This window comes from Mchenga conophoros, linkage group LG7 (genome assembly GCF_057382185.1).
Source record: "Mchenga conophoros isolate Kocher_MC1m ecotype Shallow Benthic linkage group LG7, M_conophoros_male_GT1.1, whole genome shotgun sequence".
Lineage (NCBI taxonomy): Eukaryota > Metazoa > Chordata > Actinopteri > Cichliformes > Cichlidae > Mchenga > Mchenga conophoros.
This window is the reverse complement of record NC_140532.1, coordinates 56,098,762-56,125,096: the sequence shown is the minus strand read 5'-3', so window position 1 is coordinate 56,125,096 and position 26,335 is coordinate 56,098,762. Positions and strand designations below refer to the sequence as shown.

The following is a 26,335-nucleotide window of genomic DNA, read 5'->3' as shown; positions in this document are numbered from 1 at the left end:
AAATGACTGCAGCACTGAAGGTTTTCCTCTCAGTTTGATGTGCTAAAAATAAATAAATAAATAAATCTAACGAATGATCCTACCTGGTAGTGAGGCGAATAGAGGTTGTTGGAGTAACCCTGATGCAGAGCAGCTATGTCCATACCTACACAGCTTACCACTGCTGGATTTCAGATGCGTTCCCTCGCTAAACGACAGCAGTGTTGTGACAATGCCTCCCCTCTCACTCTGTCTATAAAATGCATACACCAACACAAGCCGCTAGGCATCAATAAACCATCAGCTCTCATACCCTGCTGTGCACGACTGAGAGAGAGAAATGGAGAGCGTGTTGCCTGTACAACTCTCTCTCACACACACAGAGTCAGGTTAGGTTAGCACTTCCATTATGTAAGCCTAAATAAGCTCCTCCTCAGACTCCCCCCCACCTTTCTGCAGCTCACAATCTGGTTTGTGCACACCACATGCACACACGCGCATGAGAATTTTGACCATTCATTCATTGGTGAATTTCAGCATCTCAGATTGAACCCTCAGTTGGAGACTGCAACAACATGTAATGTACATTCTACCAGACATGCCTTCATACTTTAGGCTCCTGCACTCGTTTAGTGATGTGTTATAGCATGGATACTCTGGAAATCTAACTAGGGCTGCAGCTAATCATTATCCACATGACCAGTTAATGTCTATACAGCAATGCCTGATTCTAGATCAATCAGTCCATAGTTTTAGTTGTCAGCTTTAGGAACCAGCTAATAGAAAAGAAATGCATCTACATGTAGAATTATTTTTATTATTAGAAATACTTATGTTAGGTTATTACACGTTACGGTTTAAATGGTAAAACAGTTTATTTGAAATGAAGATGTTCTTTCCATGTACTAAGTTAGGAAATTACTGCACTTTACTTAAATGTGGTGTATTTGTCTTTATGGCCGGACCTAAATATTACCCACATAGCAAAATTGGTATGGCCCGGCTCTGGCCCACACAATGTGCTTACACATTGCCCACATACCACAAAAAATGACGGCCCTTTGGTGGCCCACATCTGGTTTGCCAGATGTGGCCCATACATGGTCCAGCACAAGGCCAGTTGCAGACACACTGCTGGTCCTGTGCTGGCCCAGAACAGTTTCAGCTCTGGCCCCAGATGTCAGCCTAATGTGTACCTCAATCAAGCCATGTAATAACAACAATGTGCCGGAACATAATAGCACAAAAGTAACATGACGAAACTCTGTTCAGACAGTGAATGGACTGATTCTTATGTAGCGCTTTTCTACTCTCCCGGATTACTCCAGGTGCTCTATACAACATGCCACATTCACCCAATCACACACTTTCTCTAAACCGAGTGCTTCCTAACTACATTCATACACATTCACACTCTTTACATGCAGACTGGAGGAACCAGGGATCGAACCACTAGCATTCCGATCAGTAGGTGACCTGCTTTACCTCCTGAGCTACAGCCACCAAGTGGTAAACATGAGTAAACCCTCACTAGGTTTTGGATAAAGTGTACACTCACAAACCTGTCAAACCAGCATTTGAAACACTGGCTACCATAGCAGTATAGTATTGCAACGTGGCATTTGGGTCTTCTAACTAAAACAGGAAAACAGGAACATAAATAGTGCCATCATTGCCAGACCTGGCCCACATCTGGTTGACCTACACCCTACCATGACACCAGTTAGTCAGAAGTGCCAATTGATGCTGTATCTAGGGAAGACCTGTTTTCTATGAGCCTGGGCCACATAAACCACACCACAATCGGGCCAGATATGGCATGCCATTACATAAACAGTGCCATCTATGCCAGACCTGTCTGCTATGTGGGTATTTGTCTATAATGGCACACGGCAAAAATATCAGAATTATTGTTTCATGTCGTCTATAATGTGCCAGTATGAATCTATATTTTACAGAACACAATGCAGACAGAGAGGCCAGGGTAATTTAGAAATGGAGTCATGCTGTTTAAAAGGCAGATCTGCTCCAACCCTGTTATTTACAGTACTCTTTAGTCTTTACGGGACCGTGTGCCACACCATTTTCCTTTCAAATGTAACAATGTATGCTAGAGGTGGGAATCACTATACAACTCACGATACGATATTATCACAATACTTAACGCACGATACGATATTATTGCAATTTTTTAAAATATTTTGCGATATTCAGATTCTGTACATAAAGGTGAACTTTATCAATATTCATTTTATCTAATATCAAAGTCTCACACTCAGTCTTTCTCTCATTTCAGTCAGCTTTATTGTTGACAAACTGAACGGTTTGTATTACAGTCTAGTCCAACTTAACTGAATGCAACCATCTGGTACAATTATAGCTATTCTGAACTATGCAATTTATGAAAACTATGCAGCCCATTCAGCAACTGAAGACTTTGAAAGTAAATTAAAACAAAATATAATTTTACATTACATAAAAAAAGTTTTAAACTTAATTAAAATAAAACATGTCTTAAATTAAAATAAGTAAACTGTCATGTTTATTGCTGCCAAAAAAAAAGTTAAACACATTTGGACAGTGAAGGAATGTCAGGATTCTTGCTCAGAAAAAGGAGCTGATCAACATACTCTGAAGTCAGAGCAAATTGTTTGTAACAAAATATTGATTTCTGCTGTCCCTGTATCGATACATTATTAGCAAACAAAATATCACGATACTACACAGTATCGATTTTTTCCCCCCACCCCTAATGTATGCTATGTACAGTCATGTGGAAAAGAAAGTATGCCCTATTTCAAGTTTTTCAGGTTATAATAAAAACAGCATCTGCTCCTTAGAAGGTCTTAAAACAAAGCTGAAGTAGATCCTTACTGTTTCCATAGGAATTCAAAGGGTAAGTAACAATCGGGTGCTGCTAATCAAATAAACTAACTGATCATCAGCAAGAGCGGGATGAGTATGAGCTTTGGTAGTTTGCTGGACTGAAGCACTTAGTCCATGTGTTAACACAATGCCAAGAAGGAAAGACATCACCCGTGATCTTGATCTTTCTAAGAGTGGACATCCTAAAAAAATGTATTCAAAGGTCAGACTGTAATATTCAGAGAAACTGCAACATCTCAGACTCTACAGGTCTCATAAAGCATGTTAAATGTTAAAACTGATAACAAAAGGTTAGTATGTCTTTTTTCCCCAAAGTGTTCCCAGGAAAAAGGCTCTTCTCTCACACATGACAGCACAGATTAGGTTTTCAAAGCTGCAACTGAACAAACCCCAAGACGTCTGCAACACAGACAAGTCTAAAATGAAGATGTCCATGAAGTTGGTCATAATGCACAGTAACATACTCAGTGAAGACCAAACACAGCATATCAGCACAAACGCAAAAACAGGTAATGCTACTCTTTCAGAATATTTGGGACTCTTTCATAAGTAATCTAAAGTGATAAGACCTCTGTGTTGTGTTCCTGAGGATCTGTCTATAAAAAGCCTCTTGTGATTTTAATTTGGTGCTTTTAAATTTGTTAGGCAGCTGAACGAAAAATAACATGCTTAATTAGAGAACTGCACATTAAGATGATCTGCAGTCAGCCCCTTTTTTCTTTTTCCTTACTTTTCATCTCTGTATACATATTAGAATGCTCAGAGTAGGAATTAATTCAATGAAGATATTAATGAAAAAAAAACTATAATAACTTGGACACAACACAAAACACAAAAGAGACTGATCTCAAGTCAGTTGTTTATACTGATGCATACTGATGTAATGTTGCCATCACACACACACACACACACGCTCACACAGCAGCTCACTCTGACATGTGCAGTGTTACATCACTACCTACAGCATCATGGGTGAGTGGAGAAGAGAGCTAGACGTAAGAGCATCTCTGCTGAATAATTGCTTGATCACGTGAGTGTTAGTTTTAGTGCACAAAGTCAGATTTCTCCCTCCTGCAGCTACCAAAAAATTTGGAATTAAAATATACACACGTGAATTTGATACATGCTACTATTCAGCAGTGCTGGCAAACAGAAAGAAAGCATCCAAAATGTAACATTTATACTGAATTAAAACGTCATTGATGAAAGCTTAAATAATTTACACAAAGAGGAGTTGAACTGTGCAGGAGGTGCTTATTTTGAGTGCTCACAGTTCTAATTATGTAACTTCAAAATGACTAACATTTACTACATAAATAACCAACAAGGTAAAATTCTATTTTAACCTTTAGAATGACTAACAAAAAATATTTTACGAAAACTGCATAAAATATTATGTACAACATATTAAAATAGAAAATATTACGTAGTTAAATCTATGTAGAAATGTAATTTGTATATTTATTAAATTATTAGGGATCCTTCGTCCTTTTAGAGACAACTGACACCAAATGGACCTTAGCTAAAAATATGTATCCATTTCCAAAGCTCACCATGTCTCAATGGTAGAATAACACACTGAATTGTCAATTTAAACTTGCTAATGAATGATTAGCAGAAACATTGTAGTTTTATGTTTAAGTCTTAGTTTTAGCTTTTCAATTATTATAATGTGGGTGGTATTTTTGCAAGACTTATTATAGGTATTATAATACAAACATAAAACTTCATGTAGTGCCGATATTTCAGTCACAATAATTATCTGCAGCAACCTGCTATCTTCACATTTAAGCACACTGACAAAGACAAAAACTGGAAATTTCATAAGCACACGATATTTCGGTTATTTTTTGTCTTTTTCAATTGCCAGTTTTTTATTTTTATTTTAGTTTAAGTGTTTTTTCATATCTAGTGTTGCTGTTTAGCTTAGCTTTAGTTAAATATAGCTAAGTGGAGAGCAAACATGCTACCTCTCCTGGACCATGAAACCCTCTTTAGAGAATCAGAGAGAAAGTGAGAGCAGACATCCGATAGAGAAAGAGTGGGAGAGAGGACAGAAAAAAATGGAGATTAGGCAGGGGTCATAGATGACTTAAATCATGTCAAGCTGGTGTTATATTATATACTCAGTTTAAGTTGACTCAAGTATATAAACTTGCCACTGGAGTAACAGGGGTTTAGAAACAAGCCATAACTTGCTTGTCATCAGTATGCACATACAACTTTGATTATATATGTAATCATGTTCTTATAATGTTAATTTAAGTGTCTCTTTTTCTGCTTACACCAATAGGATGGTATTTTAATTATCCATGAATTCATCAAGTAACAAACGGTATAGAAAGGAAGCTGTGTTCAAATTCCTTCAGTACTTCTCTGTAAAACAGTGGGAGAGTACAGCTGCAGTGCTGATCAAAGTGTGTAGGAAAAATGCTGGGCCAATAAATTATATAGTTTATGTCAAACATAAAGCATGTTTATGTTCATTTTTCATTTCCTACTCTAATCTCCTGTGCATTTCTTTTGTAGTGAGGAGATTCGCCATCTGGAGCCCACAGGCAAGCTGACAAATAGCAAAGATGAACATGCATTATTTGAGCAAGAGCCATGCAGTGAATGATCCTCTGCATGTGGAGTGCAAACGGAGTAGAGCTGCTGAGTATAAGATAACAAAAATATAAAGTTACAGCTGAAAGTGCAAGTCGCAAACACAGGAAAGCATAGAAGGAGGAAATACAACAAGAGGGATGGACTGTAGTATTTCATGGGTGGCTGATTAAATACGATGACTGGCCCAATCACATGCGGTCGGTGTGGGAATGTTGATGTGAATATGTAACAAAAACCCTGCAGGCTACAGAAGCTGAACTGATGTGCATGTGCAAGTTCTTTCACGGGGTTGTGGCGACATGAAGTAGAACACAAGCATGTGACACTGAAACTGTACAATACCAACAGCAAAGGGTCAGAGATGGATTAAATAGTGTTTGCTGCTCTAATGCATAATTCAATAATTAAAGGAATTCCTGTTTACAACTAACACATCCACTGTGTCATAGTTGATAGTTTTTGCTATTTTAATTTCATGCAACAAACAGCAGCCACAAAGAACCAATGCTTAGATGCTGGTGTAGCTCTGACTGTTCATTACTGGTTATAAATGCCATCCACCTGCCAGAGACTACAGATTAAAATTAATTAAATCCTTAGATTCATGAAGAATTACTGGTATTTCATTTCAATTTGGACATATAATTAATTATTATGAAAACTAAAATAAAGGGTAAATAATTTTTTAAAAAGTGTAAATAATAATAATAATAATAAAAAAATTAGATCCGGAGGGCACACTGTTTAACACAGTTTTGCTCATGTTTACATGAACTACTCCTATGTTACAAAGTTGGGGTTGGTGAGGCTTCTCCCACTTTTTAAGTGAGAAGCACAATTCAAGGGGGCATTCCAGTTGATTTAAACTAAAAGGTAGGATTTCTGACTTCCCACTTCAAATGGAACGCAGCACAAGATATAGTTAAGCAGCTCTGATCTGCCCTACAAAAGGCTTATGCTCAAGCAATTGACTGAGCATAAGCTCAGTCAATTGCTGGAGTTGCTGGAGCATAAATGCTAATGTGAGATATTGTTTCAACAGCCAAACGGTGTTAGTCTTCATTCCAAAAGTCTATTAATAGAGGAATCCGTTAAATGTTGAAGAGGAAACACATTACTTTAAAATATATTTGGCAATGCTTTTACAAGCTATTTTGGGAAACGTTGTTGTCGCCTCGATCTTGTCAGCATCAAGCCTATATGCAACATTTTTGCATTTTCATAAAAAATAAAAAAATAACATAAAGACAGCTATAGAAAATATTTTCAACTGATTGATTAGCTGCAGCCAAGAACATCTGTTAGAGACAGTCATCATGTCGGGTGACACAATCAATGGCTCAAAATAAGAAACTGCTTTGGTTTGAAACAGCTTGAACTTCTGTAAACTCTGATCAGTGCACACAAAGTAGAATAGCAAGTGCAGTAACTATCAGGGAGGCAGGGCTCAGCTAACAGCTAACACTGGTGAAAGAGAAGATAACAAGACCAAGGGATAGAATAGAACTTGTAAAACCACTGTGTTGACCTCAGTCACAGCAGTGTGTATCCACAGTATCCACAGGTGATAAACATCATCCCACATATGTCCAATGAAAGCCCTCTGCTCACCTGTGTCTCCAGTGTCCTATTGTCAAGGGTCAACTGCTCCAGCGAAAAGGCCAACCTCTCTGACTTTTCAGTGGCCTGGAAAATATAATGCAGCCAGTATGAGATGTATGTTATAGTACAGAAAGAAATGCACATGTTTAACAACAAGCCTATTTTCCCTCTGGATATATAAAAACGTTCACATACAAATTTTTTCATTAATTATTCACTAAATGACACTTTGGGTTAAAAAAAAGCTACCAGGTAGAGTGCGCCTCACACACTGTGGTAGATTTAGTCACTGTAGAGTTAATGCATACACCTTCCCTGAGTCTTGTTTCTGTTTTGGATAACTAAACAAACCACTTTTAAAAAAACTAAGTACAGAGTCAAACAGAGTCATATTAGCACTCAAAAACAGTACTCTATTAATAGAACAGAGCGATTAGAACTCATTAAGGATGTTGGCTAAAAAAGGAAAGTCAGCCTCAAGATTCTCCTGCTGTTTCACCCTTACATTAATCTCTAATGGGTTTCTTGAAGCATGAACAGAAGTATGAAAGCTGTGGCTTTAGGCAAAAAAGAACTGCAAACTGTCCGGTCTACTTTCAGAAACAAAAGCAGTAGAAAAAAAGACTACATGCATTCAGCAGATATTCATTAGCAGGAAAAACTGTCTAGTTTTTCAATTTTTCATTGCTGCATTTATACATTTTCTCCCACCATGTTTGATGTGTAAAAAAAAAAAAAAAAAATCTGAAAAAGAGACCACTGGGAATGTAAAAGTAGTAAAGGAACAAAAGTCTTCTATAGGAATTGTTGTAGCACTGTTTCATAATCTGGAGCAGGCGCCACGTTGCGGAAGCCGCCATGTTGCCCCACCATCTTGAATATTGTTGCCTATATGGGCGTTGTTATTCCACCTAATTGCGTTTTATACAGTATATGTGGCTAGAGATCGGCCACATGCGTAGTGTGCCTTAATTTAACAATAACAGATAGCTCTTTAAAACTATCTCTCTAAAAAAAGCAGCAACTGTAATTCCTCTCAAAATGTATGGAAATAATACTGTGAATAGTCAACGGTAACTTTATTGTTCCCAAACACAACAAACACACCAGACACACACACACACACACACACACACACAAAAAAAAAAAATTCATGGCAATAAAATTATAAGAAATTACAAGATGTACAATTTCACTCATAAATTCAATTAAAATGCCCAAATTACCAAGATAATCAGTCACAATAAATTGTTAAATGAACCGTTTTACTTATCAGTAATTTGTATCAAATTAGGGTTAATATCTTGCCAACTTTTCTTTCTAGAGAATTACTATGAAATTACTCTAAATATTTCTTTTTTTTTTTGTACGGTGTTAGGACAAATGTTTGGATTGTGGGTATGGCCTTTTACAGTCAAATGAACAGATGTAAATGTAAATGTAATACAGTAAAAAAAAAATAAAAAAAAAATAAAATATTAATGAAAATCAAAAGTGAGTAACGTCAAACTGAACCTCTTGAATAAGTGTATTTTGTACATGTGCACACCTACCTGTGTCAGCTGGGCTCTCAGCTCTTTCTCCCTGGAATGATTCTCCTCCTTCAGGGTCTGGTAGTCTTTCGTTGAACGCTCCACAATCTGCTCCAATCCTAACAGAAAAGAGATAGCAGCTTTAACAAATCACTCACTGAAATGAGAATAAAGGTAGCAGATATACAGCAGATATGTTTACCTTGCATTGTCTTTGCTGCTTTCCTGTTCTCCTCCTCAGCTGTCTCAAGTTTTTCTCTCTGAAATGGAGAGGCATCAGCTTGACCACGAGCTAATCACTCAAACAGCAGCATTCTTGAACCTTGAGCTAACCAGGGAATAATGACTGGCTCCAGAAAGCATACAAGGTTGTTGGATGAAATTCTGCTCTCAACGATCCTCACAAACAAAAACACAGAGTGATTAAATAAGACGAAGCTACAGCTCCACGAACCACCCGCACAAACATTGCACTTCATTTAGAAGATGTGCTGAAGAGTTTAAGCACAACTCATGTTCTTGCTTTTCTGTCAGTGATAATAGCAAAACGACTGACTCTGTAACATTATTGTGACAATTCAGACCAAAACATTACTATAATAATTTTAACTTTTATTTTTGTGATTGATTCATGTTTCTTGATTTTTGGTACAATTGCCAAAATATCCACTTGCATATTTACTTAGAGTTAATTCTCAAAGTAAATAGCCCTGTACATCAATACAGCAACAGTTACTGAGGATTTCTTTCTTTTATTATACAGCACAATTATTTCCATGTGTTCCTCATGCTTGCTCCATATGGAACATATTAATTTTCTTGTCTTTGAATCTTTAAGGATGTTTCCCAATAGGTCTGGCATTTTCATTTATTATATATGCACTCTTGTGAGCGATGACAATATAATATTCACTTACTAAACAGTCACAATCTATTCATCCTGTGTACCAGCTAAATGATCACCTTTTAAATGTCTACACCAAAACTTCCTCCAGCTATTTTGATGAGACAGGCCTTATGTCAAAGTAGTAATTGCTGTTCAAAGTTAAAAGATCAAATTTAGGAGTTAAATGTGCTCTATATCCTGACACCACCATTTTCTATTTAAATGCCGTTGAATTGAATGGGGTTAACAGGATGAGAAAGCTGTATCGCTTGTTTGTTTTAGCCAAACATCTGTGGTCTTTTTATAGATGCCTCATCACTCCAGCCACTCACGCACACACTCAGACCTTTTGCACTGCTTCCAAGCACTTTCTTCTCCAGTGTCTGCCTCTCTAGTGTTTTGTACACATTCCTCTTGTATAGTGTATATATTGTATTATATATAATTCTCCTGTCTGTTATTTATTCCTGCATTCCTGTACAGTTGGCGTGGAGCACCCATAATTTCATTGTACATGTGCAATGACAATAAAGGGCTGTTCTATTCTATTCTTTTCTATCCTATTCTATTGTCAGTAGGCAAACTGAATAAGCTGTCAGTAAGTACTGTTTGTTGAGTTCATACAGTAAGCCACAGGTAGCTGAAGAAGTAGTTTTTTAACAATGAACAACTAAAAGCAGTTCATTTCTCACAAGATTTAATAAACAGTTTATTTAAAAAAAATCTATAAAATTAATAAAATTATTTTATGGGTCAGGCTTTGAAGGGTTAACATAATCACAATAATTGCATTAAGAAAAAAATAATATACAATCAAGATTTTAAAATTAATTTTAATCCTGATCCTAATATATAAAGTGTTAAGAATGTAATTCCTGCAGTAAGTAGTTCAAAATAAAAATAAATACCTGCATTGATTTGTTATATATATATATATATATATATATATATATATATATATATATATATATATATATATATATATATATATATATATATATATATATATATATATATATATAATAAAAATATATAAAAATGGGAAACAGAGCAGTTTAACTTTTATTTTACCCCAATTAGTTTTTAATTTGTAGTTCATTTTGACCTTTTTTTGTACTTTTTTAAAAATAATGTTTACACATTATAAAAATTCTGGCAAATATGAAGTTTACAAACTCTGTATAAATGTATTAAAATAACATGCTTGTCATCATCAGTACTATCAATTTGTCTCAAAGGCCAAATAACTAACCATTTCTCCCAGTTCTTTTTGGAGCGGTATAGAAGTAATTTCTTCCATATAATGTATATGTTTGAAAATATTAACAGACAGTGTGGCAGTAGGACAATTTCTGAAGCCAGTGTCTTGTAATGGCTTGTTTGCATGCTGCTTCCAGAAGCTATTTTTGTCAGCACTGCTTAGTCCATCAGGGTTATAACCAAGATCTAAGATCTAACCAAGTTCTACAAACATTAAAGCCCAAGACTTAAGAAATAATGGTTGTTACTTCCTTCCAAACAGGTAGGACAAAGGTGCCAGTCAAAATTTATGGGCATGATCAACATTCCTGCCAGCAAGCCTAGATGGGTGACAGTTTACTTCAACCTTTGTTTGATTTGTCAAGCCGATATGTCTGGCTCAAGTTTCTAAAATGAATGAGCTTGCACTTTTTAACAATCTTACACACAGGGGCAATGGAATAATATGCACACTGCCCAAATCTAGGATCTTGCATCACTGATTCAAACTCAGGATTTGTACTCCTCACCTACTACAGAAATATGGGCTAGCTGAGCAAGCAGTCTCATTGTAATGTTAACGTTTGTCCATGCTGTAAGTGAAGAATACAAAGACTGGATGCAAACGTTTCACTAAAACTAAATATGTTCATTACAAGATTAAGAAAATCCCAGTCAATCCAATCAAAAGCACTCAAACTGAGTAGAATAACTTTTTCCTTTTTTTTTTTTTTAAATTTGTTCAATAATGTGTAACACTTTCCTCACACTGTCTTGAGTTTGCATCTATTTTTTTTATTAATCTAGTTTAATCCTCACTAGTTTTTAATTTTCATTTTTACCAAGTTAGGGAGGGTCTAAAGAATTTTTTTAAATCAATAATTGTACTGAGAAAACAAGAATTTATACGATTATTCAAATGATTTTTGTATTTAATCCAGACTACAAGTAGTGTTATGCATGACTGTCTCTCTTATAGATGGTTTGTTTCCTCAATCTCCAAGCCTGCAGTTTTGTTGTTTTGGGGATGATCTAATAATTTCCTTACCTCACAAATCCTATGTCTTTCTCCACCTACTCACTCATTTTGTGTACTTCTTATTTGTTTCTGACTTGTAATGCATTATGACAGCTATTTTATTGGCAATAATGCTCTCTGATTTTTTTCATTTTTGTTTAAGTTCTATGGTTTCTACTTTAAAATTATTTCCTTTTGTTTTAGTTTTATTCATTTTAAGTTTCTTAAATTATTATAATATGTGAGGTATGTGTCAGAATAGAAGAATATAAGTGCTATTACAATAAAAACGCAACACTCTGCTTTTATGTAAGCCAACCTGTACATTTTAAATAATTTTCTATTAATGTTTTTAGGCCTTTTATATTTTTATACTTGCTTGAAAAGTTCACAATAAGTTAGATATTAATAATTGAGACCAATGTAAAAAATAATGTAAATGTGAGTTATCATAACAAAGAGCTATGTTTGTCTACGTTCTCTTAGATGTATCACTTTAAAAGCCATTATTATTGACAGACAGGTAAAGTATACAAGTTCAAAGATGGGCTACAGTACATTGTCATTTCTCTGAACATGTGTATTGTATTTATTTATGTCCAGAGTCTCTTTCCTTCTTACCAGACTGGTTAGCTGTTGTTCCAAAGACGTCTTATCCTGCTGTACAGACTGAAGCTCTTTCTGCTTGCTCTCCAGGTCAACACTCAGCTCACTGATCTGTTCGAAGCACACAGTATAGACCATAAAACATACACATGTATATCTGTATAGAGCCATAAATTATGCATCATCACAGTAACTTCAACAGACCACACAGAGTATCACATTTTACTAGATGGTGGGTTGAATGAAGAGTGTTATACCAGTTCTTCTGATTTTACAATCATGTAACAATTTCAATAATAATGATAAATGATGACTAACACATTCAACAAGCAATTATGTTTCTTATAAAGCTGTGGCACAGGAATCGCTGAACAAAACACCATAGTCAAGAATTCTCTGGTGCTTTCTACAAACCTTCTTCTCCTGAGACTGAACCTGTGCCTTGAGGCTGCTGATTTGTTGCTGTGACAGAGACACAGCATCCTCCTTCTGCTGGGACGCCCGGAGCCTGAGCTGGAGATCTGCCACCTCCCTCTCTAGCTCCATTATCCTGGAGCGCTCAGACACTGTGGCCACCTACAGCAGAAAGCAGAGTCATGAGGAGGCTATGGGGCAAAGAGGAGACAGGGGGCATGAGAGAGGAGATTAGTAGTGCCTGCTCATATGTAATCATTTGCTTGGTTTGTCCAAAATGCAAAGACATTTACTTTACAGTCACATAAGTAAGGGAAACACATTAATTTAATTATTAATTTATAGCCTCATTTTCCTTTTTCATACTTACCTAATTAATTAGGGAGCCTACGGTTACTTAGCCTACTTGGGTCAGAAATCAATTAGACAGAATCTGTAAGATATGTCACCATGACATGACATGAACCTAAAACAAGCAGCTAGCTTAGCTTAGCATAAAGACTGAAAAAAGTGATGGAGCAGCCACAGTCAAACAGCTAAAAGCTGCTGTTTATGACGATTTCTGCAACTTTATCATCTTGTTAAATACGGTGTCGAAATGTATGAAATCTTCATATTCAAGATATGGCGCTTTAAAGGGAACCGCTGAATTTTCTTCCTGTTATAGACACCACAGAATGGTTATTACAACTACAGCTATTGCAATTTACCCCTGTTTGGCAAATGTATTTATTTTCATGACTGAATAAATGTTAAGTATATTATGGACGTTATCTTGGGGATAATAGAAAATATAGTCATGCTGAACATCAAATGGGTTATTTTATTGGCCTTAAGAAGTAAAGGTTTACTGAATATCAGTTTATTTGTACTTTTAAAAGAATGTATTTTTAAATATGACATATAATTGAGTAAAACATATCACAATGTTTCTCCCTTACATTAATGTGTTAGACATAAGCCCTATAATGAATGACATCTACTGTTATGAACACTACAGCCTGTAACAATCTGCACTTTTGCTATTTAATTGTGGCTGAACCAAGTAGGTATTAAATAGCCTGTTGCGGTACAAAGAAATACCAAAATGCACCAAGGAGTAGAAATGAATACATATTCAGTTATTTGAATCTTTGTGTCATCTGACAGCTTACATTCTTTATGTTAAGCTAAACTAAGTAGCCTCTGTACATTTCATTATACAATACAGGTACAAAAATCTTGAGCCAACCCTCATTTCCAAACCTTCCAAAGCTTAGATTTTAGCTTAGATCTTTTTAAGGTGGTCTTAAGCAATATTTCTCCAGGCATTCTGGAGGTCTTTCAAAGTTCTTCTTTGAACTCTGCCTACTTTTGCCCACATTTTCAGTCAACTCTTTGTACCTCACCATTTTCAAAGGAAATCCCACGCAATCTTTCACAAAAACACAATTTATTCAATTTCTTTACCTGAACCCATAAAAACTGCCAACAATAACAGTTTGATAGGCATAAAATTATATTACTGAAACAACGTGATTCCCAAAAAGCTATTAGTTTAAACCTTAGCATATGACATATATTTATATCTTGACATATGGATATGTACATAGTCTCGTTAAAAAAAATGTTCTGGGGAAAATGGACACGTAAAGAAGAAAGGACGAAGTGGCAGCCCCAAAAACTACAGTAGAAGTAACGCATCTGAATGTCATGTCAATAAGAAGCAGGAAAAAAATCCAGCAAAGACTTAAAATAGGACCTGAGAGATGCATATGCCCCTTCAGTTGATTCATCTACTGTTCACTAAATCCTCATCAGAAATGGTCTCAATGGAAGGGTGACTGTCAAGAAGCCATTCTTAAAGAAGGAAAAGGTTTAAGTATGGTAAATTACACAATAACTGGACTTCTGGATGGTGATCAATCCAAATTTTAAAACCTTGATATTACACACAGAAGAGGTCAGGAGAAAGCAATGCTCACTGTTGTACCTATCTGTAAAACATGGTGGAGGTTCTGTCACAGTGTGGGGTGCATTTCAGCCAGTGATGTTGGAGATCTTGTCAAAGTTAATGTAATTATAAATGGATTTTGATCCACCACATAATACTACTTTGAAACCATCTGATTGGCAATGCAACATTTTTCAGCATGGCAAACACACTGTCAATGCAATACACACACACACTGGAACACTATGAGTCCCGGCTTGGCCTCCCCATAGCTCAGAACTCAACATTACAATATTGAAGCAGTGTGATCATCTTAAAATGTAAAAATGTTTTTTTTTTTTAGAGCTTTAGAATGTCCCTCAGGAAGCCTAGAGAAATATTCCTGAAGACTTCAGTTCAGGTTGTGTTGAAGAATAAAGGTGGTCATACCAAATATTGGCTTTAAAGCTTGTAAGAATGGTTTAAACTCTGTTTTTGCCTTATATACTGGATTTCCATGTGTGTTTGCACTTGTTTTAATAATAAAGAGATGAGGGATGGCTTAAGACCTTTGCACAGAGAGAGAGATTACATCAAGAACTTTGGCTATACAACTGGCTAAAACAAACCAAACATTCATTCATAAGAAAAAATTCCACTCCCACTGGAAAGAGAGGTGGCAGATCTGCAGCAAAGTTCCAACAACCAGCAGAAGACCTGGTCCAAATGGGAATTTATTGCTTTACTACAGAAGCGTTTGACTCATCAAAAATATGTCAAAGCTTCAGGTTAAAAGACATAGGATGGGAGTCTTCTACATTTATCTTAAGGTCAGCAAGTCCCATGAAAAGGTCAGGTAGTGAAAGGCTCAAACACATACTATTTGTTTGCTCTCCAGGGCTCTGATGGTTTCAGACATCAGATATCTGAAATATGATCATCTCAGGGCCTTCAGGTACAGACCCCCAGTCTAAAACAGAAGGTTTGTGAGGAGCACAAAAGCTGGGTTTAAAGAGAAGGACACCAAAACAGTTGTTAACATTGTTTCAAACAGTGACCAGTTGCAACAGGACCCAGCATAAAATAAATATGAATTATTTTCAACTTTGAATCATGCAAAACTACTCTAGTAGAGTCCCGGAATAATTACATGACATTGACAATAAGCATAATAGGTATACTTTCATCTGTCAGCTCCCTACATTGATAATGTTTGTTTACACCTCCTGCATACTCTATCACATAGTCCAAACATAACAGTGCATGTCATAAGATCACATCTGAAGTGGACTATCTCCTGTTGTGTGCTACATATGGGAAAGGACAACGTCACCGATTTAATGAGCTAACTGTCCTGAAATTGTTGCGAAATCGTGCCCACACACCTTTATTTACAGAATAAAAATGATAGGGCACGGAACTGGTTTCAATATTCGGAATTAAAATGTATATGAAGCAAAGCAACATATTGTTGACATCTCTACATTGTTAGTTTGTAAAGTTTGTAAAGAAAAAACATGATTAAAGGCAAATCTGTGCAAACAACAAGACTGATCCTTTGTTTCTTTGATGCTATGCATCAGTGAGTTATTGTGAAGGATGACATCTACAGGAGTAATAATGTTACTGGTAAAGACAAGGCAGTATTCTCAAACAGACTGCATTTTACACCACTTTTCTAGCTTCCAAGCACTCACACAGCTGTGACACACTGTTTTGTGACTCAGTACTTTGCTCAAGGACACTCCGAGATATAGAGTGGAGGATGTTGATGGCTTATTTTCTGAGACAAAATCATGCAAAAATGCTTGATTTTGCTCTTTTCATGGGATTTGTTGATAGGAGTAAAATGTTGAAGGATTCCACCCTTATTCTTTAAAGCCAACTAAGTCTAAAGAACCATAATCTCCAAAAAATATCCTTTAATAAAGCTTTATGCACATATGTATATTGTTTAGTATAAACAATAAACATGGGTTATCTGGAAAGCTCAAAGCAGATGAAATGTTAATGTCCCTATTGCAGGGCTGTGGACAATTTGCATGGTGTTTGCATGCTGCAGTTCCTTCAGTATATGCCAGTTGTGATTATTAAGTCTAGCGGGGGAAAAAGGCTGTGGCACTACAACTGCCAGAATTACCCTAGTGTCCTCTAAATCCCTCTGGAGTTTTTCAGCTTTGGTCTTTTCAAAGAGCAGGCTCTGCTCAAGCTCCTTTATGTGGACATGCTCCAGCCTGGTCTGCGTCTGTTAGTAAAAGAGAGCAGGAAGAGAGGAAAAACAAACACCATTGCGAACACTGAGCTGCCAGCTTTGTGCCACAGACAGAAAGAAGGCAAGACTTTAAAGAGAAGACCAGGAAGTACAAAAGCACTGATGGTTTGCAGCATTTCAGCTTTTTTGTTTGGAGTATCCAGAGTTAGTTACTGTGATCATCTCTTTCTTTCAGATACTTTTGTTTCCATTTCATGAAGCAATTGAACAAGACTAATCCGGGAGTGAGAAAGATGCAGAAAAGACATGCACGATGAAGGCATAAAAAAAGTGAAGACAAAAGCGGCATTCAAACACAGACATGTGGACAAACAGATAATGAGAGTAATGGTAATTTAAGTGCTGCAGATGGGTAGAAAAATCTGAGATGAATAAATGAAAAGAGCAGGAATAGAACACAAGTCTGAACAAAAAAAGATAAATGATTGATAGAGTGCAGGAAAGGCAAAAACATTATGCAGCAAGTCTGATTTAATCAACTTCTCATTTTTTGGAAGAAAATGATCATCAGCTTTATGGTGTCATCCTAAGTTGTGAATTAAAAAGAGTCAGGAATCACAGTGAAAATCAAACTAACATGTCACTCAGTGGAACGCCGAGTTGACAGTGATGATAAACTATTCATCTTGGTTGGAGTCAATAAATCATACCAGACTTTCATTAAAGAAGTATCAGCCTGATCAGTGAGAGGCAGACAGCTCGGGTGAATAGGACAAGTGAGAGAACATGTTTAATTGAGAATCGGATTATGTAACCACATTTACCTCGAGGTCTCCCTTGGTGATGCATGCCTCTTCTACTCGAAACTGTAGGTCCTCCACTTTCCTGTCAAACAGGGACAATAATAAAATCTTCTAAAATCACAACACACAAGTGGCTCAGTCATTAAAACCCTACAGATTTACTGAAGAGCTGGAACAAGCTGATACTGCCAGTCATTCTGGCAGCCTTCTTATTTCAAAGAAAGAACCTTCTCTGTGAAAACAGGATGCTGCTCTTTTTCTCCCTCTTGTATTAAATGAGGCATTTCCAAAGTATGCATTTCAGGGCAGACGGTATCGTTGTCATGTGGATGACAATCAGAATGATCTACCTGCTACAACTGACAGTGCTCATCCGGAAAAAACTGACTATTTAGAAGACAGCAAATCCTAAATGGCAAAAAATTCATCTTAACTAAATATACAGCAAAATTAAAGTTATTTTGCTAATATCTTTGCTCTGTTAAAAGCTTAACGGGTGCTTGATTTTCTGTTGACATATGCACAAACTACAGCTAAAAAGCTTTTACTATGTAAAAGCAATTGCTAAATTAAAGCAAGTTTAATTTCCTAAGGACTTAGAAAAAGATTCCCATGCTTGTCTCACCTCTCAGCTGGACTAAGATGTAACTCTCTGTGTATAGGTTTGTACAGGTTTAGGCTGTGGCTCAGGTGAGGTCGCAGGTCACCAACCAGGTGATAGATCAGTCTTTGATTCCTGCTGTCTTGGGCAAGATACTGCACCCAAAGCTGCTCCCAGTGGATCAAATGGATGAAGTCTGCTTATGTGAATGGGAGAAAGCGCTTAGGTGTAGATAAAAGCGCTGTAAAAATTAATTTGTGTGTGACTGGGTGAATGAGACTTGTAGCAGAAAGAGTTTTGAGTGTTTAAAAAGGTACTATATAGGTATTAGTCAGTTTATTATACTTTTTCCTGATTAAAATTTATTCAAAACAAAGCTGCTAGAAGTTAAAAGGGTACAATGAAGAGGCAACACATCACTACTGTTTTAGCCCAGCTGCCCTGGGTACCAGTGTACTATAAAACCAAGCTTTTTATAGATCTAGTAATTCCATATTTTGTCCCCAGTCATCCTCGAAAGAACTCCTTCCCACTCTTGCCTAAATGTTGCTTATCATGCTAAGCTATTCTTAAGTCCCAGAATATAGATATGGAGCTGGTTATAGGTAAAGTCAAGTCAGCCACCTCTTCTCCTCCTCCAGCTGGTTGAGCAGCTCCACTTTGTCTCTATCTGCTGCTTCTACCATCGACCGCAGCTGATCCATCTTGGCCTCCATCTCCACTGCGTACTGCGGCATACAGAATTAACATGAGTGCACACATCACAAGTAAACTGTTAGATGTTGGTGACAGACCACACTTTGTTTGACCTACTGATGCCATTTTCAAAATGTGATATTGTTTCATTTTCTTATTTATTTATTCTGAAATTCTGAACTGTTCACGTGTCTCACCTGATCCCGGCATTTCCTCAGCAGAGTCAGCTCCTGCTGCACCTCTCCTGCATGGCTGGTTGCTTTTGCCACCTCGCACCTCTCCAGGTCCCTCTCTGCCAGCAGCTGCTCGATGTGCTGCTGCTTCTCCTTCAGAGCCTCCTGCAGGGCTGTGGTGCCTGAAATCTTACGAGCGTACCGAGCTGACGTTTCTGTCAGCTGTAAAAATGACACAAGCACTCGTGAATCACACTGCAGATGTTAAATCATGCACCACGCAGATTAACCAGATATCTCACCAGTCCTGCTCGGCTGGGTTTCCCACTGATTGAGGAGGTGGCGGAGCTGATGGAGCTGATGGAGGAAGCGCTGGGGCTTCTTTTGAGAATGGACCTCCTCCGTGAGCTCTTTGCCTTGGAAGGGGTGGTACAGGGGAAGCCAATTCGGGTCACCTTGTGAACTGGAGCAAACAGGCCATACCTGGGCATGCACTGGAAGTACCTGAGGAGGAGACAGGTTGTACTATGCAATTATCCTCTGTCATATGTACTACAGACAGAGCTCAGAGTATTGTAAATTTGCTATGCAAATAAAACTAAAAATCTGTCTGTGCTCTTTACCTGGTTCCAGCTACAGCGCCATCATTCTTGCCTAGAGGTTCATCTAGTTCGACTCCACACCAGTCTCCCTTAGCAAAGTCTGTCTCTCCGAGAAACCTCACCACTCCTGCCTTGGTACCACCAACCTACACACAAAACAATTCATGCAAATTCATTTTTATCTAAAAATGTTATCTTTTTTCTATTTACAATAACGGCTTCAATCTAGTGGAATTATTCAAGGTGAAGCAAGCAATTTATCGAACTTGAAACATTTACACAAGCAGCCCTAGGAAAAAAAAAGCACTGAGTAGTGTAGCAATAAACTTTTCTGTGAGGCTCCATGTCTACATCACTGATATTCTGCCCTAACGCCAGCCGTCACAGTGGATTCAGTCATTCTTACCAGCACTCGGTCTCCCAGCCTTAGCTCCCTTCTGTTCTTCTTCGTGGAATCTGGGTCGGAGAGGTTGGACACTGACTCACTGGATGTCAGGATCCGGTTAAGTGCTCCGCCTGTCTTAATGGCGGTGCCTGGAGCTGAAGGAAGAAGAAAAAAAACAAATACAAGAACGATCACAGGGTCCACATTTGTCAGTCACTTTGTAAGAACATCTTAACTGAAGCAAAACTGTGAGATGTCCCAAATGCTATTTTGTTTCTTCCAGTCTCTGGCTGTGATCAACAGCCTTTATTTAAAGCTGTTAAAGCTGGAGGTGGGGTGATGTGACCAAAGTCTGATTTTAAAACTGGAAATTTGTTTGACAAATTCATTCTAAACACTAGGTAAAGAAAATGGCTGTGCTGTGAAATCAACTGTGTGTCTACCTAAAATAACAAGGCAGAGAAAACGCTATAAGCAGCAGAAGGTTTGTTACTTTTTTTTTTTTTGTATCTTTAGAGACCAAGATCCTTGTTGCAGAGCAGTAGTCTACTACCTATAGACTTTTAGCTAGGTGCTTAAAAAGTTTTATGGCAAAGTTTCTAAGTCAGCAACAGTGAGTTGAATTGAAGCAGGACGATGACTGTGAGAGAGGTACTCAAGGTAAGAGGGCCAAGAGCACTTGGCATTAAGAAGTTTATCTTCTCTTCTACTATCTGACTAATTTTTATTTTACTTTAGTTAGTTATTTTCCAAAATGTAGCTTTGTACATTTAACTTTTAGTGTTGAACAGGACAGAAAGGAGAGAAAGAGAGAGAGAAAGCAGGGAGAACAGCACACAGGAAATGGCCTGGGATGGAATCTAGCCTCTGTGGTGGCCTTGAGGCATGTGTGTCGCCCACTTAACCCTGAGTGATCAAACTAACATTCAAATTTCAAACTACATCCAAAGGTAACCCTGACAACATGGAAAAAAAATCTCTTAAATATAGCACGACTATAAGGGAATTTTAAGAATAAGCAAATGGCTAAAGTGGATGTTAACCATCTGCTGTTAAACCCATTAGTCAGAAACACACACACACACACACACACACACACACACTATTTTCTCTTTATGCTGCAAGTAGGAAATAAACTCCCTGGTGCCTCTCTCAGTCTCTCTACTCTGCAATCAATGTTAAAGGATAGAGGATAGTGGAGCATGGCTCTTGTGCAACATTAAGGCTAAGATACAAGTCTTTCCCTAAGTTTAACAAAGCTGATAAGGGCATCTCTGAAAATATTTGGTCTGTAAAGCACAGTTATCCACCCTGTTATGTTTTCACAAATAAACTTACTAGATGAAGTAGTGCCAGCAGGTGCTGCCTCGCTTGTTGCGGAGACTCCTTGTGTTGGGCTGGCCCGGCCTCCATTCGTCTCCTTCTCTGGCAGTGCTGTTCTGGACAGCTTTGAAGGCCGCGTGAATATCCCCCGTCCGTCCTCACACTGGAAGTACCGGACCCCTGCCACAGAGCCATCGTTTTTCCCGATCGACTCGTCCAGCACAATGCCCGCCCACTGGCCGGGAGCAAACTGCGTCCCTCCAACAAAGTGCACATAGCCAGGCTTGTTGCCGTTCACCCAGACTCTCTCTCCAATTTTAAAGTCTGTGTTTCCATCTTGGACTGGTGAGGTCACACTGCCAGGGGACTTTTCAGGAGGAACTGGCTTCGAGGTACCTGCAGTTGGAATCATGTTTTAATAAACCATAGTTAATAATCTTAAATATTACTTTTTTATAGTTAGATTTAAAAGGTGCATTTTTTGCCAAAAAGAATTAGGTTAATTAGGTTAAAACAAATGAAAATCAAATTTATTTATTGGATTTTCCTTGGTTTTGTTATTATTTATTAAATTATTAATAAACACCAAGTCAGAATCCAAGGAATCATATTGTAATTAGTTGGAAAAGTTGTTGGACTGGTGCACCCATAGTAGTACGAGGAACAGATTAAGTTCTAGGGAGATTTAACCCCCAAAAATGCTTCTGTTTGGGGATTAGTACCTGGTGAGAAATGTCAGTATGATCTGTTTAATACAGTCTGCATTCTAAAAAAAAATCTGCAGCTGTAAACATTTTGAGTTTCTTGTAGTCTTTCTCCATTTTCGCTTCATAAATAATGCTGAATCCAAATAACAATCATCCAAAGACTGATTTAAGGATGTAGATGATTAAAAAGAAAAGCACCTTTAGTGATACTATATACAGAAATACACATGGAGGTCCAGCACACTTTGAGAAAACTCACTGATAAGTTCTGTAGTTAAGAACGGCCCAAACAGATACAAACGATAGCATGACACTTCTTGTTGACAGAATTAGACACTTTAATAAACAGACACAATCTTGAGGGTTTTTTTCTTCAACAGCTTCTTACCAGATGACGGTGATGTCCGTGATGGAACGCCGGAGGGACGGACTATTTTACTGGGGGGTTTTAGCCCACTGGCTTTGCCTGATGTACTCATGGCTCCTTGTTTGTCCATGGCTGGGGGGGGGGCCTATTGAAGATGAGGGATTAGGCCTTCCCCACCACCTTACACGGTCACAGTATGATAAACAGGAGCTGGCAAAAAGAAAAGAAGAATGTATCCTCAACAAAAACAAATATAAAAAGATGACAGTGACAATAAAGAGGACACTGAAAATGCTACATCCAGATTAAGATAATCAACTTTTGGTTATTTCCTTACCTGGATGACTAAGCATGCATTAAGAAATAAAAAGATGACATGTCAATATCAAGGCAATTTCATGTGTTTTAATTTTTTAATTGTAAAAATCTAAACTGGTTATAAACTATTATACAAAAAGATAGATTTTAAATTTAAATTCTAAATCGTTCTGGTTATTTTGAATGTGTTTTTTGTTAATCAGCATCAAAAATCCCTTATTAAATATTTTGTGTTCTTTCTTGTCTTAGGACTTTTCATGTGTGACTGTAGCCCATTCACAGAGGCCTACAACCCCCACAATTACATCAGTGTCTCAGTGAGAGCTGTCGCTCTGCTCAGTGAGGCCTCAGTTTGTCTCAACACCTCCTACTGTATGTCACTAAGTCACAGCCCAGTGTTTATTACAGAGCTGTTCATTATCATCTGTGAAATCACTGTCATATTCAGCTGACCACATGGTATGTCTCCAGTTTCAGCTCACATGCCCATTAGTAGAAACATCTCTGCTACCATTTAATTCACAAGGTACGTATATGAGTCACACTGACTACAACAAGAACGTCTTTGGACATTAAAGCTAAGCGACTAAAGCCACCAAGCACTAGATGTTCATGGATGGAAGCTAAAGGTAAAAACTCATTTCAGGATGTTGGAAGACAAAATGTGTTGATTTATTTGGTTGTAAAATGGTTTATTTCAGACAGCCATACATCTACCCCAGGTTTACCGACTAGTGTTTCTAGACAACAACGTTTTAAATATTAAAAAACATGTGTTACACCATTTATTTATATGTCAAATTCAGATGTGTGTTTCCACATGCTATAATGGCCCAACCTGAAAAGACAAGATTTTCACCTTTCATTAACCAAAGCTCAACATTTTTACAAAATGTTAAGATTTTGTAAAAGGTTTCAACAAACCGTTCACGAAATCTTCTTATCAAAGAGATGGGCAGGGTGAGATGAGTTGTATTAGCTTAGACGCCAGTCACTAAATAACAAAATTAGCGTTTGACATCAAACAGACTATATTGTGCTTCCAAGGAGCCAGACTTTGTTGTAATTTTTGAAGTGCTCTTGGGCAAAGTTGTCTAGGCTTTCTGCAGGTCTTTCAATGCTTTCAATGACATTGGCTGCTTTTTCACTCATTTCCAGTCCAATCTTTGTACCTGACCATTTTCAGAGGAGTGTTTTTTATTTGGTTCTATCAGCTACTTAACACTGACCTATGAATCATTCAAGTATGTAAAAGACACCTGAGTCAAGGGATGAACCAACTTAGCAAAAGAGCTGTTTTAAATAGTTTGTCATGGCACTTTGTTACTAACACCCAGTTGCAAAAACACATATTTTTTTCACATTTCTTTAGCTAAATCTATGAAAAATACCAAAGATAACACGGTTTGACAGGCATAAAATATTATTTTTTCAATAACAAGGTTATTCCCAAAGAGCTATAGCCAAAAAACATGGCATATCTCAGCATGCTGTGCAACGTCCTTTAAAAAAAAAAAAAACAGCTCCTAACATAGGACCTGAGAGACACATTTGGGCCTTCCATTGATCTATTTTGCTGAAGCCTCAAGGAAAGGAAAATGTTGGTATAAAAAATGTACACAAGAACTCGACTGAAAAATCAATGGTCCACAGTCACAGTGTTCAATTGCCTTAAAACAGGATTATGAATCAAGAAACCTCCTTTAAATAATTATAATTAAATTAAGTGCAGAACAGAACAGACAGAAAACAGAGGCCAGTGGGAGATTTTCCCTAAACGTCACAGTCGAATACCAGCACCAGCAGTACAGACATGAAAATACAGGTGAAAAGTTTTTATGAATAATCTTAGCTGAAAAATCCGGACAGCTTTTTGATTATGTGTTAATTTGATCCAGTATCTTGAAAACTTCCAAAGATGATGTTTGGGTTATAAAGAAAAATCTAATTAAAGAAGATGTGTCTTTCATGAAAGACACATCTTCTTTATTGTTTGTAAGATACTGGAGAATATGTTCTTTTTATATGAAATGACAACATCACAATGGACATATTTACATGGAGAGATATAACTGATAAGAAATCTTTAAGAATTCGAAAAATAGCTTCATAATGGAGGCAAATGTTGTTAAATTATTCTCAAAAACAGATGTTTAAATCTCACTCAAATCTAATGGGACTCAGGGGCACCAGTTTTCCTCCTGGGCCACCAAAGACTTAACGCAGCCTTGTCTCCGAAGCAACCGGCACCGTGAGCAGTACCTGCTCTGTCCATGGTAATAAAAGTATATCATACTCATTTAGGTCGACCTTTTTAGTTGGAGCACTAAATCGTTTCTCACAACACTGAAGAGAAATCCTGTGCAGGTAACATTACTTCAGAGGTCTTCCCCCGCCCAGCAGGTGTTGCCAGACCAACACAACAAGCACACCTACAGCTGTCATGCATCAGCCTGCTCTCCATTCTCTGCTGCCAGCTCACTAACGACCATTCAATTATCTCCGGTTTTGCATGATCACACAAAAGCAATTAATGAAGGGAGAAATCGTTAGTGTACATAACAGACACATAAGAAGACTGGTGTGTGTTGTTTGTGTGGGCTGGGCTCTCTGTATCTATGGAGCTAGTGAGATAACTTGGATTTTTACCCGCCACACTTTCCCACTAGGCATCCTGCACATTTAACCAATACCGGCGGACTGACTGGCATGTCATTTAGCAGCAGATTATAGTGATTTACGTGAGGTAACAGGCACTTGTTTTTTTTTTTTTAATCATATTTTGCATCCTGTTAGCTAGAGCCACGGTGGTTGCTGGTATGCCAAAGCTAGCTAGCTTCAAAACAACAATAACGCACAAACTGTGGTTAATATAAGACAACTAACACTCTAATGAGGCGATATTAAAGCAGACTAAACACAGACAACAGTGGGGAAAAAAGCTGCTTTGAGAGCTTACTTTGTCTCGTTAGATGAACTGGGTCTCAGTAAGGAATGTCGTGAGAAGGTGCAGCGTACCTTGCACCGTTACATGTTTTTTCCAACAGCTACTGTTTCCCAGCCCAGCCCCGACTCACACAATCTGACGTCACTCTTGGAAATGATGCTGCCTTCACAGCCCCAACATAAGCTCGTGAACTGTGAAGCCTAGTTGTAAATTTGGGGATCTGAGGTTACTATCGTTGCCAAAAATTAAGGTAATTCTGGAAATGAACTTAATATTTTTGTTAGCGTAAAATAAAACTAGAGTAGAGAAAAATACAAAATGTGAATTAAACAATAATATTTACTTAGGTAATATAACATTTCAAATATCAGGAAAATATTTTGATCCGTTTTATCAAATTTTTCACAACCAAAAGGAGGAAGATACAATGTTGCGTGAGTTAATATGGGCTGGGATATCTGCATTACTGTCAAAGTGTTGTTTTGTTTCTTTGTTTTTAATGATATTGTGAACTTCA

The 26,335-nt window shown here is 37.4% G+C and overlaps 1 protein-coding gene across 2 annotated transcripts in view; it reads right to left on the bottom strand.

Annotated features, from left to right (window-relative positions):
- The window catches only part of clip1b (CAP-GLY domain containing linker protein 1b), a 46,820-nt gene extending 24,131 nt beyond the window's left edge, over positions 1–22,689 (bottom strand). Inside the window, exons 1-14 of one of the 2 annotated variants that reach the window (XM_085280326.1) lie at positions 22,575–22,689; positions 21,495–21,875; positions 20,178–20,311; positions 19,793–19,917; positions 19,472–19,673; positions 19,194–19,391; positions 18,925–19,028; positions 17,721–17,781; positions 16,825–16,929; positions 12,773–12,934; positions 12,374–12,469; positions 8,812–8,869; positions 8,631–8,728; positions 7,087–7,161 (exon numbers count right to left, since the gene is read on the bottom strand). In XM_085280326.1, coding sequence (XP_085136452.1) covers positions 7,087–7,161; positions 8,631–8,728; positions 8,812–8,869; positions 12,374–12,469; positions 12,773–12,934; positions 16,825–16,929; positions 17,721–17,781; positions 18,925–19,028; positions 19,194–19,391; positions 19,472–19,673; positions 19,793–19,917; positions 20,178–20,311; positions 21,495–21,875; positions 22,575–22,683 — 1,908 coding nt within the window. In that variant the 5' untranslated portion in view covers positions 22,684–22,689. The remainder of the gene's footprint in view (positions 1–7,086; positions 7,162–8,630; positions 8,729–8,811; positions 8,870–12,373; positions 12,470–12,772; positions 12,935–16,824; positions 16,930–17,720; positions 17,782–18,924; positions 19,029–19,193; positions 19,392–19,471; positions 19,674–19,792; positions 19,918–20,177; positions 20,312–21,494; positions 21,876–22,574) is intronic. The other variant, XM_085280327.1, reaches the window with a different exon arrangement.
- Between the last annotated feature and the right edge of the window lie 3,646 nt (positions 22,690–26,335).